At 44.4% G+C, this 14,204-nt stretch overlaps 1 protein-coding gene across 1 annotated transcript in view; it reads left to right on the top strand.

Annotated features, from left to right (window-relative positions):
• The window catches only part of LOC115195769 (POU domain, class 6, transcription factor 2), a 91,500-nt gene that overhangs the window by 58,088 nt on the left and 19,208 nt on the right, over positions 1–14,204 (top strand). The window contains exon 6 of the mRNA XM_029756000.1: positions 9,954–10,097. Within this exon, the coding sequence (XP_029611860.1) occupies positions 9,954–10,097 (144 nt within the window). The remainder of the gene's footprint in view (positions 1–9,953; positions 10,098–14,204) is intronic.

The raw sequence follows: 14,204 nt of genomic DNA, 5'->3' as shown, positions 1-14,204 counted from the left end.
TCGCATATCTTAGACCACCTTTTGCGAAACTTTTCATCCGAATGTCATCGGTGAATTCAAAATTCACTGTTAAGGGTTCTGTTCACAGAATATTAACGCATTGTTTTCATCAGAAGAGAAATGTGTGCTACTGTGTTCACTGTTTCCGGCAATCAGTAAATGCTACTGCACAACATTATAAAATACCCCATCAGTGTCACACCATGTACAATATATGGAAGGATCTAGGCAATGGGGACCGTCTAATTGTTAGGATTTTTTTACAATATTGCAGACATGCAGAGAATGAAGTTGGGTGGGTTCGTTTTTCTTCGAACATTGTGGCCTTCCATTATATAGCTTTGCTTTGGAGTGGATCGAGGCCTATACATTCATATCAGTTGTGTTCCTCCATTGTGTTCACCTTTCCGTCTTTCTATTGTGGATAGTGTGACAGAATACGGGGAATTGGATTGCGATGATACTGATGAATGAATCCTGCACACAATGTACTTATGTTTTACTGACTTTTTTTTAATCAGGGATAATATTTGATGTGTATGAAATTGTTTGGTGAAATATTCATAAAAGGAGAGTAATTGCCCATAATTCTGCAACCTTTGTTTAGTTGTACTTTACTAACAGCAAAGAAAATGTGTTCATCTACTGGGATTTTTAGAATACTAACTTTCTGTTTTGTCTGCTTGGACTCAAGACATACAGGAAATGTGGCTGTGTTAATGTTTTTGCAGGCAGTCGTGTTCTTTTGATGAATCTATTTGCAATTTGGACGGTATAATATAGTTTTGATGAATGTATTCATGTTTTGAGAAGGCGACTTCTCAAAACATAAATACTTTAAAAAACGCATTTACTGTTTTGCAAAAGGCCACAGAGTTCTGTGTCTTGTCGACTCTGTTTTGAAAATCAACAACGTTGTTCCAAAAAAATGCTTGTACGGGTTTGAGAAAAATTGAAACGTGTGAGAGTGTGTGTGTGTGTGTGTGCGCGTGTGTGTGCGAGCGGTGGGGTTTATCGATCTGGGGTGACCACGTCTCGGCCATGGAGCGCCTCTCTTGTGATTAATCTCTGGACTCAGAGTCGACCAATGACACGTGACAGGCCTCCCCCTCAATCTCCCTCATTTCTCTTCATTATAGGCTGTATTGTTGGACACCACAGAGGAGAGTAATCATTTACCTTTATTGTGTTTATAAAGCCGGATCACGGATGACCCTTTCTATATTGAATTGAGGACATGGAAAGATCACCGGTCATTGATTAGGAGGATATTAAAGTCATTCAAATGCTATATTTATATGTCAAACAACAGCAACGTGAAAAGAGATGGCATTTCTACGCCAAATGAAAAAGAATGGAGGCTACCGTGATCATGTCATAAAAAATGGCCAAAGATAAGCAATATATTTTGTTTAATCTTGTTAGGTGATTGCTGTTCCTTCACTTTTTTTAACAGAAACGGTTGAATGCACACCCAACATAATTTCATTAATCTCCCGGGGTTGTTTCCCGGACACAGATTAAGCCTGGTCACAGACTAAAAAGCACTTCCTAATATGAAGAATCTCCATTGAGAATGCTTTTCAGTCTAGGACTGCTTAGTCTGTGTCCGAGAAACCAGCCCCTAGTGATTTGCCGTGTGATTATCTGGTTTTGTTATTCAGTGCATTTTTGACCGGATGTTTCATTTTTCACTTACTTTTGTAGTAAACTGAGAAGTAGCACAGACCATGGAACGCAATGCATCCACTTCACACTCTCAGCCAGAGTAATACTCTCTCTGCTGTTTTACATCTGCGGCAGGAGAGGAAAGGTGGCTTGAAACAAAAAAAAAACTCATGTTTCTCAACTTTACAACCACACGGAAATAACTGCACCAAATATGTCACTTCATAAAACCGGAATGGTCAGCGAATTTCCACGAATAGTACTTCATCACATAGCCAGTGGCCGTAAATGTAACACACCTGAAAAAAAATAAAAAGACTAATATTATGGACCATTCCTCAAGCGGCGGGAGGAATTAGAAGGAAAGGGATGTTATACGCCACGTGTTGTAGCCACACAGTCTGTGGTCCCTCTGACCAGAGGAAATTGAACATTGTGGTCCCCGTTGTGAACTCTCAAGCCCCACAATTATCAACACATGGGCGAGAACAAGTTTGACGTAACGATTCAAGCCCCTGTTCATTTCACTTGAAGCTGGCGAGAGAGGAGATTGGCGGCTGCTCTCCTGCACTCAATCATCCCTTTATAGTTAGCCCCAACATTTTCACCACTCTGCCCTTCCTTCATTTGCATTCTGCCTCATTAAGTTCATTAAATATGGCCATTCTCCACGCCAACTAAGGATGTCTATTTCCTGGAGTTAACACATCTTATTTGATCAGCCCAACCACCCTCTGTTAACTAGTTGTCGGGAATGCTGGGAGAGGATGACGTCACGCCGTTAGCACGCACCGCTCCCCACTCCCACCCGTCTCTGGTCCACTGCCAGAAGAACGGTCCGTGTGGTTACTGTTGTCGTGGTGTTGTATTGTCATGGCGTTTACTGTCCCTGGCGTTCTATATGCCTTTCTGGCTTTCTCTTCCCTCATCGTCAATGTTCGATGTCCTTTCCGATGTTGATTTGTGACAGTGGCGCATGAGTAGAGTGGTAACAGAGGCCCATCGGTGGCCCAGGCGGAGCTCTGAGGACCTGGAGTGGAGGAGCAGTGTGTGAGCCTCAGTCACCCCGGCCAACCCAGGGACTTGAGGTGTTTGAGAGGGCCTAATGGCATTTCGATGTACATGAGCCTAGTGGCGGATGCGAGGGGAAGGAGGTTGGGGCAAGGAGGGGAGCTGTTTGGGGAAGATAGGCCCAGCAGAGGACTGGCAGGCGGAGAGCGTGCTTTCTCATGTCACAGCTGATTACATTCACTCAGGAGTGGGGAAAGAAGAGAGGGATGGAGGGATGTGCGAGGTGGGGCCCGGGAAAAATGGAGCGAGGGACGGGAAACTTCTTTTGTTTTTCCTCCTGAGATAGACGCCTGTTCCTCTCATCCAGAAGCGATAACGCTATTGATTGTTCATTTTCCCTGTTTGGTTCACTTTGCCATACTTTTGGCTGAGTGATGACGAGTATGACAGAAGGACTTAAGATGGATGTGCTACTTTGACAGATGGGGCTGTGCGTATCTGGCTGCATTCAATTGCGTTACTTTGCCAGGCTTCCTTCTAGCGCTATCATCCCTATTACTACACGAGGACCCTCTCAGACAAACTGAAGTACATTATTTTCAATACTGGTCAGATATACTCTGCTCTCATGTACAGGTTTGTTTGTCCATTACACATGCTGTGTATGCAGTTCCACTAGAGGAAGTATTTTCATCCTACTGTAATTGTCCACTCTTAGGTGGTTTGGTCCAGTTTGGTCCAGCTAAATGCTCTCTGATAATGACCTTATAAGGAGCTGAGAGAACTGAGGACAATAATGGATGTTGTTCCAAGCTCATTGGGGATGCTAGAAAATTCTGTTTTCCTTTTACAATACATATCTCTGCAAAACCAACAGATAATTATGTTTTGCTCAATTATTGTGAGTTTTCGGGGGGGTGGGGAGCTAAACGTCAAAAAGTTTGCGCGGCGCATGCATCAAGCCTATCAAAACTAAAGTCCTGTGAGTTGCTTCCTTTTTGTTGTCTGGCCCCGGTTGATACCCATTTCCTCTGCTGTGTTCTGTCCCGTTGTGTCCTCCGGAGAAAAAAAAGGGATTAACTTAAAAACAGGCACATAAAGAAGAGCCTGCCCAGAATAAACTCCAGTTAGTTTGTGTCAGACACTTTAGTTTCCAGGGGGTTTCTCCACGCTCACAGAAAGCCTATTTTCTCTCCTATTCCAGAGATTACACGGGTTACTGCCCCCGGGTGACCCTCATGGTCAAATGGCAACAGCACAGGCAACAGTGAGCATAATAGAGCATAATAGTAATACTCCTCAACTTTTGCCCATGGTGAAAAAACATGTCTTTTTAACAACGTGACTGTTTTATCAAAGAATGACCTACCTTGAATCGAGGACCTTATTTTCTCTATATTGACCCATACTCCATGTACTGTACAGTATGTATACCGTTAGGGTGATGAATAAGGCTTATAGAGACTGATGGCAAGTAGTAGTGACCGGAAACATCTGTGGCTGGTGGTCCAGTGTTGATAACCTGCTGTATGTCTCAAACTGGTTTTTGGTCCTACAGTGAACCTGACTTTACATGACACAGCATCAGAAGACGCAACACTCCCTGGTGACTCCAGAATATGTATTTATGCAATTATTTAATGTCATTATCAGACTCATGGGCCTCCTGTTTTGCGTGTTATTGTCCCGATTCAGCCACAGTGAGCGACTAGTGAGATCCATAACACTAAGACTCCATAACCGCCCGATTCACCAGCCTATTGACGGGAGGATGAAAAGTCTGGAACACAATGATTTACATGGCGGCCCTGCAAACAGGAAGATCGCTATTTATCTCCTGCAACACACGCAATCAACACAAATGCTGGGCCAGGTCTGTCATTTTCTGCCTCCTGTTGTGCTGTTGAGAGGAAGCACTGTGGCGGAAAATCACCTGTTTAGGTGTCAAACACCGCTATCCCCCCTCCTTATGCCTGGCTCTCCCTCAAACTGCTAGCCATATTACCCAATACAAGATCCTAGGCTACAGCCCAGTCGGCGCTCTCGTTTTACTAGAATAACAGCCTCTGAATAGCAGAGGGATATCAAACACAATAATACTACCACAAACAGTTGTTCAGCTGCCCACTTATACACTGTAGCTACACAGGACATAGCAGCATAGTTTCAAAGCACAATAGTATCACACACACACACACACCGGGTGGGAAATTTACTCACACACACACACAACACACACTGACAACGACACGGCTCGGGGCCCTGAGTCTAAACCTCAGCCTGTGCAACTGGGTTCTGGACTTCCTGACGGGCTGAACCCAGGTGGTGAAGGTAGGAAACAACACTGACCCTCAATACTGGGGCCCCACAAGGGTGCGTGCTCAGCCCCCTCCTGTACTCCCTGTTCGTCCATGACTGCATGGACACACACGTCTCCAACTTAATCATCAAGTTTGCAGACGAATACAGCAGTTGTAGGACTGGTTACCAAAAACAATGAGACAGCCTACAGGGAGGAGGTGAGGGCCCTGACGGAGTGGTGCCAGGAAAATAACCTCTCCCTCAACATCAGCAAAATGAAGGAGCTGATCGTGGATTACAGGAGACAGCACAGGGAGCACGCCCCCACCCACATCGACGGGGCTGCAGTGGAGAGGGTGAAAAGCTTCAAGTTCCTCAGCGTGCACATCACTGACGATCTGAAATGGTACATCCACGCAGACAGTGTGTTAAAAAAAGACAAATAGTGCCTCTTCAACCTCAGGAAGCTGAAGAAATTTCCCTTGGCCCCTAAGACTGTCAGGAGCTTCTACAAATGCAACATTGAGAGCATCCTGTCGGCCTGTATCACCGCCTGGTACGGTAACTGCACCGTCCACAACTGCAGGGCTCCCCAGAGGGTGGTGCGGTCAGCCCGACGCATCAACGGGGGCACACCGCCTGCCCTCCATGACATATACAGCACCCAGTATCACAGGAAGGCCAAGAAAATTCTCAAGAACCTCAGCCACCCGAGCCAAGGCCAGTTCACCCCGCTACCATCTAGAAGGCGGAGACAGTACAGGTGCATCAAAGCTGGGACCGAGAGACTGAAAAACAGCTTCCACCTACACTCAGCACCCTGCCCTGAACCTTAGTTACTGTTCTAGCCGCCTACCACCTGGTACTCTACCTTGCACCTTAGAGACTGATGCCCTATCTACATAGTCATTGAACACTGGTCACTTTAATAATGTTTACATACTATTTTAAACACTTTATATGTATACACTGTATTCAAGTCAAGGCTCATCCTGTATAACTACTTCTGTACACACCTTTTCTATTCGTATACTGTCCATACTGTCTGTACACACCATCATATTATATTCCGGATTCTGATATTGCTGGTTCTAATATTTCTATATTTGTTAATTCCTTTCTTTTTATTTTGGGGGGGGGATTTGCGTGTATTGTTTTGTATCATTAAGTTTTACTGCACTGCTGGAGCTAGGAGCATAAGCATTTCGCTGCACCAGCGACAACATCTGCAGAATGTGTACGTGACCAATACATTATTGATTTGATTTGATTTTGACTGGACGCCAACTACATCAGGAAGTCAAGTGACTCTGTCAGAGCTGATACCGTTGTCTGTTCACTGATCTAGACCTCTCCGCCTCCACATGAAGCCTGGCTCTGCTCTGCTCTGCTCTGCTCTGCTGTTGTGTAGACACCCCTCTCTACATCCTCCTCCTCTCCACCGTGCCCCTATCAGGCTAGCACATCACCCCGTGGGATTACCAAACACACATCATCAACCCAGTTACACGAGGAAATCCTCTGTTATCAGACCAGCATAACCAAAACGCCTAAGGGCCTGATATTTTAAACGATCACAACGATTACATAACCAAATCCTCTCTGTCTCACCTGGGCTTGGCCATTGTATCACCTCTCACTCCCCCCCTCAGCAGAGGAGAGAGAGCGGCTCCACTCAGAAATGGAGGGAGGATTATCTATTAATGTAATCCCTGACTGGCTAACTGATATCCCCAGGCGACCCTTTCCCACCACTTTCTCACCGAAACATGTAGTCATTTGAAGATTCGGCCCAGATAAGCCCCCCCTCAAATCCAGCTCTGTTCCTCCAGCAGGAAGCAGGATATTGAGTTCTGGCTGACTCTCTTCATTCCCCCACCACAGATCTGGATTTCAGCCATGGGATTCCCTATGGGCCCTGGTCAAAAGAAGTGCACTAGGGAATAGGGTGCCATTTGGGACGCAGGATGGGGGTCTGGTCACACTCTCCTGGAGCTGTTTTAGTTTTTCTGATGTTATGAAAATATGCCACAAATACAGATCATTGTGTGAACTTGCATGTGAATTGCAAGGAAGACAACCCTTATATCTACTGTATATCTCGCTCTCACTACTACAATGTCATGCTAAAAAAGACAATGTCATGCTAAAAAGATAATGTCATGCTAAAAAAGACAATGTCATGCTAAAAAGACAATGTCATGCTAAAAAGACAATGTCATGCTAAAAAGACAATGTCATGCTAAAAAGACAATGTCATGCTAAAAAGACAATATCATGCTAAAAAGACAGTCATGCTAAAAAGACAATGTCATGCTAAAAAGACAATGTCATGCTAAAAAGACAGTCATGCTAAAAAGACATTGTCATGCTAAAAAGACAATGTCATGCTAAAAAGACAATATCATGCTAAAAAGACAGTCATGCTAAAAAGACAATGTCATGCTAAAAAGACAATGTCATGCTAAAAAGACAGTCATGCTAAAAAGACATTGTCATGCTAAAAAGACAATGTCATGCTAAAAAGGCTAAGCGACACTGTGTACTTTATCATAAAAAAAAGGAGTCTAGACACTCTATCAGTCTGTCTAAGTACCAATCCCACTCCAAAGACGTTTTGGCACGAAGGCATCTTGCCACTCCATGGGGTAGCCAGGTTATTTTGATCCTGTTTATCTTGAACTCCCGCTGATTCCATGAGATGTAAAAAATCAACAAACTACTGCTATCTCCATTGACACGAGCTTCAATATGATCCTAAAATGAATGAGATAAGTTTAGAAGTCGGTAGATATCATCGCAAATATGGATATCCAAAATGACACGAGTCCTTCAGGGCATCCATATCACTGTAGAGTGACATGTTTTCAAAACGATTACTGAATGTCAAGTAATGAAATACATGCTTCCTCTTCTGTTTTGTTCCTCTGGCCTTTACTACCCTCAGTAGAGGAAATTAACTGTAAATTATGAGCCTCTGATTGGAACAAGATCATGGAAGAACAAATCAAATTGTCAAGAGTTATAACCCTCCAAAGATATATGGAAACGATGTGCAAATGTTTTATCATTTGGAGATGATGATAGCTGTCAAGTAGCCAGTGACGAGTAAAAGCTTGAATGAACTCAAATGCGCTGTAAAAGGTAAATAACTAAAGTGGAAAGACATTTCTTCTTAACGTTTTCTACTGAGGTTGCTTCAGAAGGACGAACGGGGCGCGGGCACATAAGAGAGAAAATCCTGTGATTATCTGGAGAGAGAGAAAAAAAAATGGATGACTTTCAGACTAGGGGACGCAATATCAATCATGGCCAATTTGAGGCCACCAACATGAAATATGATTTCGTAAGACAAATGCAGTGTCATTCTTAATGTGCTTAACCTTTACTGTCAATGAGAAAGTATTGATCGTTCTGTGGCATTTTTTTTTCTTCCATCATTTGATTTCAGAAAGCGTAATAACACATGGTGATAGGGAACAATAAAAGATGAATGGCAACTGAGCGGTCTCAGTTGAACAACGCTCAAATCCCCGTAGAGCGATTGTGCGGAGAGAAAAAGGAGTGGAATTTATGCCTTTGCTGGAGTAGTTTTTGATCTTGTCCAGACCTATCTGAATGATAATGTAAGTTATCTATCTACTTATCAATATTGTTTTTACACGACTGTAACATTGTCTACTCGGCGTGATATATAAAGGCTATATAGGAATTTGAGTGATTTACATTTCTCCCGCCCCCATCCCTCAGCTGTTTACCAAAAAAGTGGTGTGGTGATGGCTTTGTTTCTGTTTGAATTCCAGATTGCCCCTTTAAGGTGCTATTAGGCTGTTCAATATTTCCTCCAACCGTCTTTGAATATGTATTAGCCCTCTGCATAACATTATTGCCAACCACCAGGAATAGTTATTCACAGCCTAAACAGTATTTCTATTATTTCTCTATTCTCTTGAGTCATTGGACGGTCTCCTCTGCCGGCCTGCTATTTTTTTCCACTTACTCAACCTAATAAGGCTCTGCTCTGCCGCGCTACAACCAAATCAGCAGTGCATTCCCACCCTCTAATATGTGGTTAGCTTGATTTATCTGGGTGATCTCACGCTCCTACGAGGCTGGAGCTCCACGGGCACTGCCCACACGGGAGACGTTCCTTTACAATCACTTGGCCTGTCCACCAGTTCCAGATGAGTCCATTACAGCAGGGGTAAACGCGGTCATTTCTTTTGAACCCTGGGAAGGAGCAGTGTGGTGGCGCGGTATGGTGGCATGTTGATTCAGAGTGGGAGCGTGTTGAGGTGGTTGAGGATACAATGATGCATAGCTACCATGGCTCCTTCTGTTGTTAAACCGACATGGTCTGGGGCTGCCCGGTCCCTGCAGAGATGCTGCAGGGCCCTGGGGTAGCCCCAAGGGCCACAGGAAGCCCTTAGACTGGTAAAACAGGCACTTATTCACCGGCCCACCCCCTCTTTGTGCCCTCCCGGACCCCACCCCCTGTCCCCGCCCTCCCGGATCCTAACCCCTGTCCCTGCCCTCCCGCACCCTACCCCCTGTCCCTGCCCTCCCAGACCCCACCCCCTGTCCCTGCCCTCCCGGACCCTACACCCTGTCCCTGCCCTCCCGGACCCTACACCCTGTCCCTGCCCTCCCGGACCCTACACCCTGTCCCTGCCCTCCCGGACCCCACCCCCTGTCCCTGACCTCCCAGACCCCACCCCCTGTCCCTGCCCTCCCGGACCACACCCCGGCTCTCTTCTGGGCACACACTTCTAAGGGCTGGATGATGGACTACTGGTCATATACCTCACAGTACTACTGTCTTTAGTAACAAAGCATCAGCACCATATTCTGTCAAGCTACTTCACTGTCTCCCATGTTTGTTTACTTACAGTAACACTTGGAGAACACGGACCACCGTTCTAATTTATAACCAAACAGTAACAGTCATTACCTGTATGATTCTGTCCCTGCAGTTGAACCCTCTGGCCAGCCAGGCTGCGGTGGCGGCAGCAGCAGCAGCTATGGGCTCCATGGCCGGATCCCAGGTCTTTGGCAACACCCTCTCCAACCTGCAAGCTGGAGTCACGGGGCAACTGGTCACTAATGCACAAGGACAGGTTAGTGATCTTTACCAGTCGTAATATCAAAAGAGGTATCCTATAGGTTTCACAGTGTTCATTAGACCTGACTAGAACTACTTGTAAATGAAATCACATCACATAATGATGGTTTCACTATATTTTCCATGTTCTTCAGTCAATGTTACACTATACCAGTCTTAAAAAACACTTTCCACTAACTAAATACACACAAACATAATTCCAAAGACTGGATGGTCTCAATATTTCATTTTCTTATGTAGTAATCTTGTTTGGGGGTTTATTTATTTATTTTTTAGCTGTGTGTTATGTGGCGTTGCTCCGCGGCAGCCATCCTGCCATATGTTAAGCTTTTTGGGAATAAACAAAGCCCTTCCTCCTCTTATCCGCATGCACCCGTCGCAGTAAAACGCTGACCTTGTCATATTTACAGGGTGGCTGCAGAATTGTTCCATCAGTAGCCAGAGGCTTGAACGATGACGCTTGTCAGAGTGGGGCCCTATCTAATGAATCATCTTATCGCAGATGCACACGGCGCATATTAAAGGAAGATCGCATGGACAATGTGCCCTTTCACGCCAGCCAGTTATTTACCTTAACCCCTATTTCATCCCTCACTCTCCGCCCTCCTCCCGCTATCCTGTTTATCACTCAATTAAAACCACGGCCCGACGAATACCTTTTGTGGTTTTATGATAAGACGGACCTAATTCCATGCTTGTTTGTGTAGGAAGTCTGTAAGGGGTAAGAATTGCTGTACAGGGAAGATTTTGTCAACATGCTCATGACAGAGCAATGCACATACAGTTGAAGTCGGAAGTTTACATACACTTAGGTTGGAGTCATTAAAACTTGGTTTTCAACCACTCCACAAATTTGTTTTTAACAAACTATGGTTTTGGCAAGTCGGTTAGGACATCTTCTGTGTGCATGACACAGGTCATTTTTCCAACAATTGTTTACAGACAGATTATTTCACTTATAATTCACTGTATCACAATTCCAGTGGGTCAGAAGTTTACATACACTAAGTTGACTGTGCCTTTAAACAGCTTGGAAAATTCCCAAAAATTATGTCATGGCTTTAGAAGCTTCTGATAGGCTAATTGACATCATTTGAGTCAATTGGAGGTGTACCTGTGGATGTATTTCAAGGCCTACATTCAAACTCAGTGCCTCTTTGCTTGACATCATGGGAAAATCAAAAGATATCAGCCAAGACCTCAGAAAAAAAGTTGTGGACCTCCACAAGTCTGGTTCATCCTTGGGAGCAATTTCCAAACGCCTGAAGGTACCACGTTCATTTGTACAAACAATAGTACGCAAGTATAAACACCATGGGACCACGCAGCCGTCATACTGCTCAGAAAAGAGACGCGTTCTGTCTCCCTGAGATGAACGTACTTTGGTGTCAAAAGTGCGAATCAATCCCAGAACAACGACAAAGGACCTTGTGAAGATGCTGGAGGAAACAGGTTCAAAAGTATCTATATTCACAGTAAAACGAGTCCTTTATCGACATAACCTGAAAGGCCGCTCAGCAAGGAAGAAGCCACTGCTCCAAAACCACCATAAAAAAAGCTAGACTACGGTTTGCAACTGCACATGAGGACAAAGATTGTACTTTTTGGAGAAATGTTCTCTGGTCTGATGAAACAAAAATAGAACTGTTTGGCCATAATGACCATCGTTATGTTTGGAGGAAAAAGGGGGAGGCTTGCAAGCCAAAGAAGTGGGGATACTTTGCTGAAGGAGGGACTAGTGCACTTCACAAAATAGATGGCCTCTTGAGGTAGGAAAATTATGTGGATATATTGAAGCAACATCTCAAGACATCAGTCAGGAAGTTAAAGCTTGGTCACAAATGGGTCTACCAAATGGACAATGACCCCAAGCATACTTCCAAAGTTGTGGCAAAATGGCTTAAGGACAACAAAGTCAAGGTATTGGGGTGGCCATCACAAAGCCCTGACCTCAGTCCTATAGACAATTTGTGGGTAGAACTGAAAAAGCGTGTGTGAGCAAGGAGGCCTACAAACCTGACTCAGTTACACCAGCTCTGTCAGGAGGAATGGGCCAAAATTCACCCAACTTATTGTGGGAAGCTTGTGGAAGGCTCCCCAAAATGTTTGACCCAAGTTAAACAATTTAAAGGCAATGCTACCAAATACTAATTGAGTGTATGTAAACGTCTGACCCACTGGGAGCGCGATGAAAGAAATAAAAGCTGAAATAAATCATTCTCTCTACTATTATTCTGACATTTCACATTCTTAAAATAAAGTGGTGATCCTAACTGACCGAAGACAGGGAATTTTTACTAGGATTAAATGTCAGGAATTGTGAAAAACTGAGTTTAAATGTATTTGGCTAAGGTGTATGTAAACTTCTGACTTCAACTGTATTGTAGGCTACTTATAATTGTGTATGACTGTAGATGTTTTTCTATGTTTGTCCACACGTACTGAAAACAGCTTGTGTGAGTCTGTGTTAGCCCTTGATGCTAAATGCGGCTAATGAGACAGTATGGGTTTCCCTGGTCTGGGAAAAGGTGCCGGGGACGCAGGGACAGATCGCCATGGAGATGGATTTGATGGGATGCTCTGTGCTTTTGTAGTGTATCGGCGACTGACATTGGCTGACATAATCAGGTCACTGAGACGGTCAAAGCCCTGGGCTACAGTCCTTTGCTCCCCACCTCATTATTTCAGAGCATTATTCAGTCTGAGCACTCTGAAACGTGCACCACACTACTAACGTAGCCAGGGTCCCCCCCACCGCACACGCGCGCACGTACACACCACCACCCCTCTTATACTGGGAAGGGAACATTACAGAGACTAAATGCATGACTGGAACTTGACTGGGAGACCGACAAACACTGCCTCAGAAGCTGCCCACCGTAAAAGCAGAAATGGTGTCGGTATGTAGACTCTCAAATAGGAAACAAAAGAATAGCTTTTATCAGACTTTGGTGTTTATTTTGCTGGAAGAATGATAGAGGAACTAGAACATCTCGAATACATGTACACTTCTTGAATATTAATTCTCTAGCTAGGTAAGACAGCATTGTGACAGCATTGTAACTGTACTAAAGCACAAGGACTTTGATAAAAGATATCTGTGTGAAAATCCCTGTCCTGCATTGACTTTGAGTCCTTTCTTCTCCTAAGAGAGGTCTTTTATTCTAAATTAAGTATTTTGGTATTTTGAAGAGAGCTGAACACAGTACAGTAGGGGTTACAGTCATTCACCCTGTCACTAATGCCCATTGGATTTCTTCAGGGGCGCAACTTTGGTTTTATAAGTGGGGGGGACATAATATATATATTTTCTTTTTTGTCAGATGAACACTCCAAACAGCCTACCCGACTGCTCATAGGCGTGGTCCTAAAGCACCCCGTTGCCTTGTTTGTATCACGTTTCAATGATGAAAATGCAATTTCAGAATGTGGGGGGGACATGTCCCCCGTCCCTAGTGAAAGTTGCACCCTGGATTTCTTGTTAGAGTAGGTTCCAGACAGGGGCCTTGAAAAGCATTGGATTTAATAATGTGGCTTTAACATGTGTCAACCTGATTATGGAGTATATGTGTCCAGTAATCAACGAAGCCACACTTCAGTCCCATCTTTGTGATTAAAGCTGTACTGTGAGAAAGAGTTCATTCAATAATGAATTTCATATCAGTACACAGTCTGCCTAAGGAAAGCACTGCACCATTTTACCTTAGTTCCTCAGTATCGAAACGTGAATGAGAAGATTGAGGCCATACTAGAGGAAACATTTCCTCACAAATGTTTCTGTCATATGACTACGTATTCCCTTGTACTATGCACAATTTTACCACACATTCTGTGCCATACCTTCCATGACTCCATAGAGAAACCTATAATATTTGACAAAGAGAGAAATGGTAAGATATATGACCTGAAAAGTAGCTAGCCCCAAAACGGTCTGTGATGGGGGGGGGGACTCCCAGCCCTGTTAACCCCTGGTGGCTGGTCTTTGTGTTTCCTGGTGAAACCCCCATGAGCCATCCATCCCCTTCAATGGGCTTTGATAAAGGCTACAGCCCGCAGGGCAGACACTGCTGTTACTAATGCACACTACACCAGGTAGGAACAC

This window comes from Salmo trutta, chromosome 6 (genome assembly GCF_901001165.1).
Source record: "Salmo trutta chromosome 6, fSalTru1.1, whole genome shotgun sequence".
Classification (NCBI taxonomy): Eukaryota; Metazoa; Chordata; class Actinopteri; order Salmoniformes; family Salmonidae; genus Salmo; species Salmo trutta.
The sequence above is the reverse complement of the archived record's forward strand: the minus strand, read 5'-3'. Positions and strand labels throughout refer to the sequence as shown.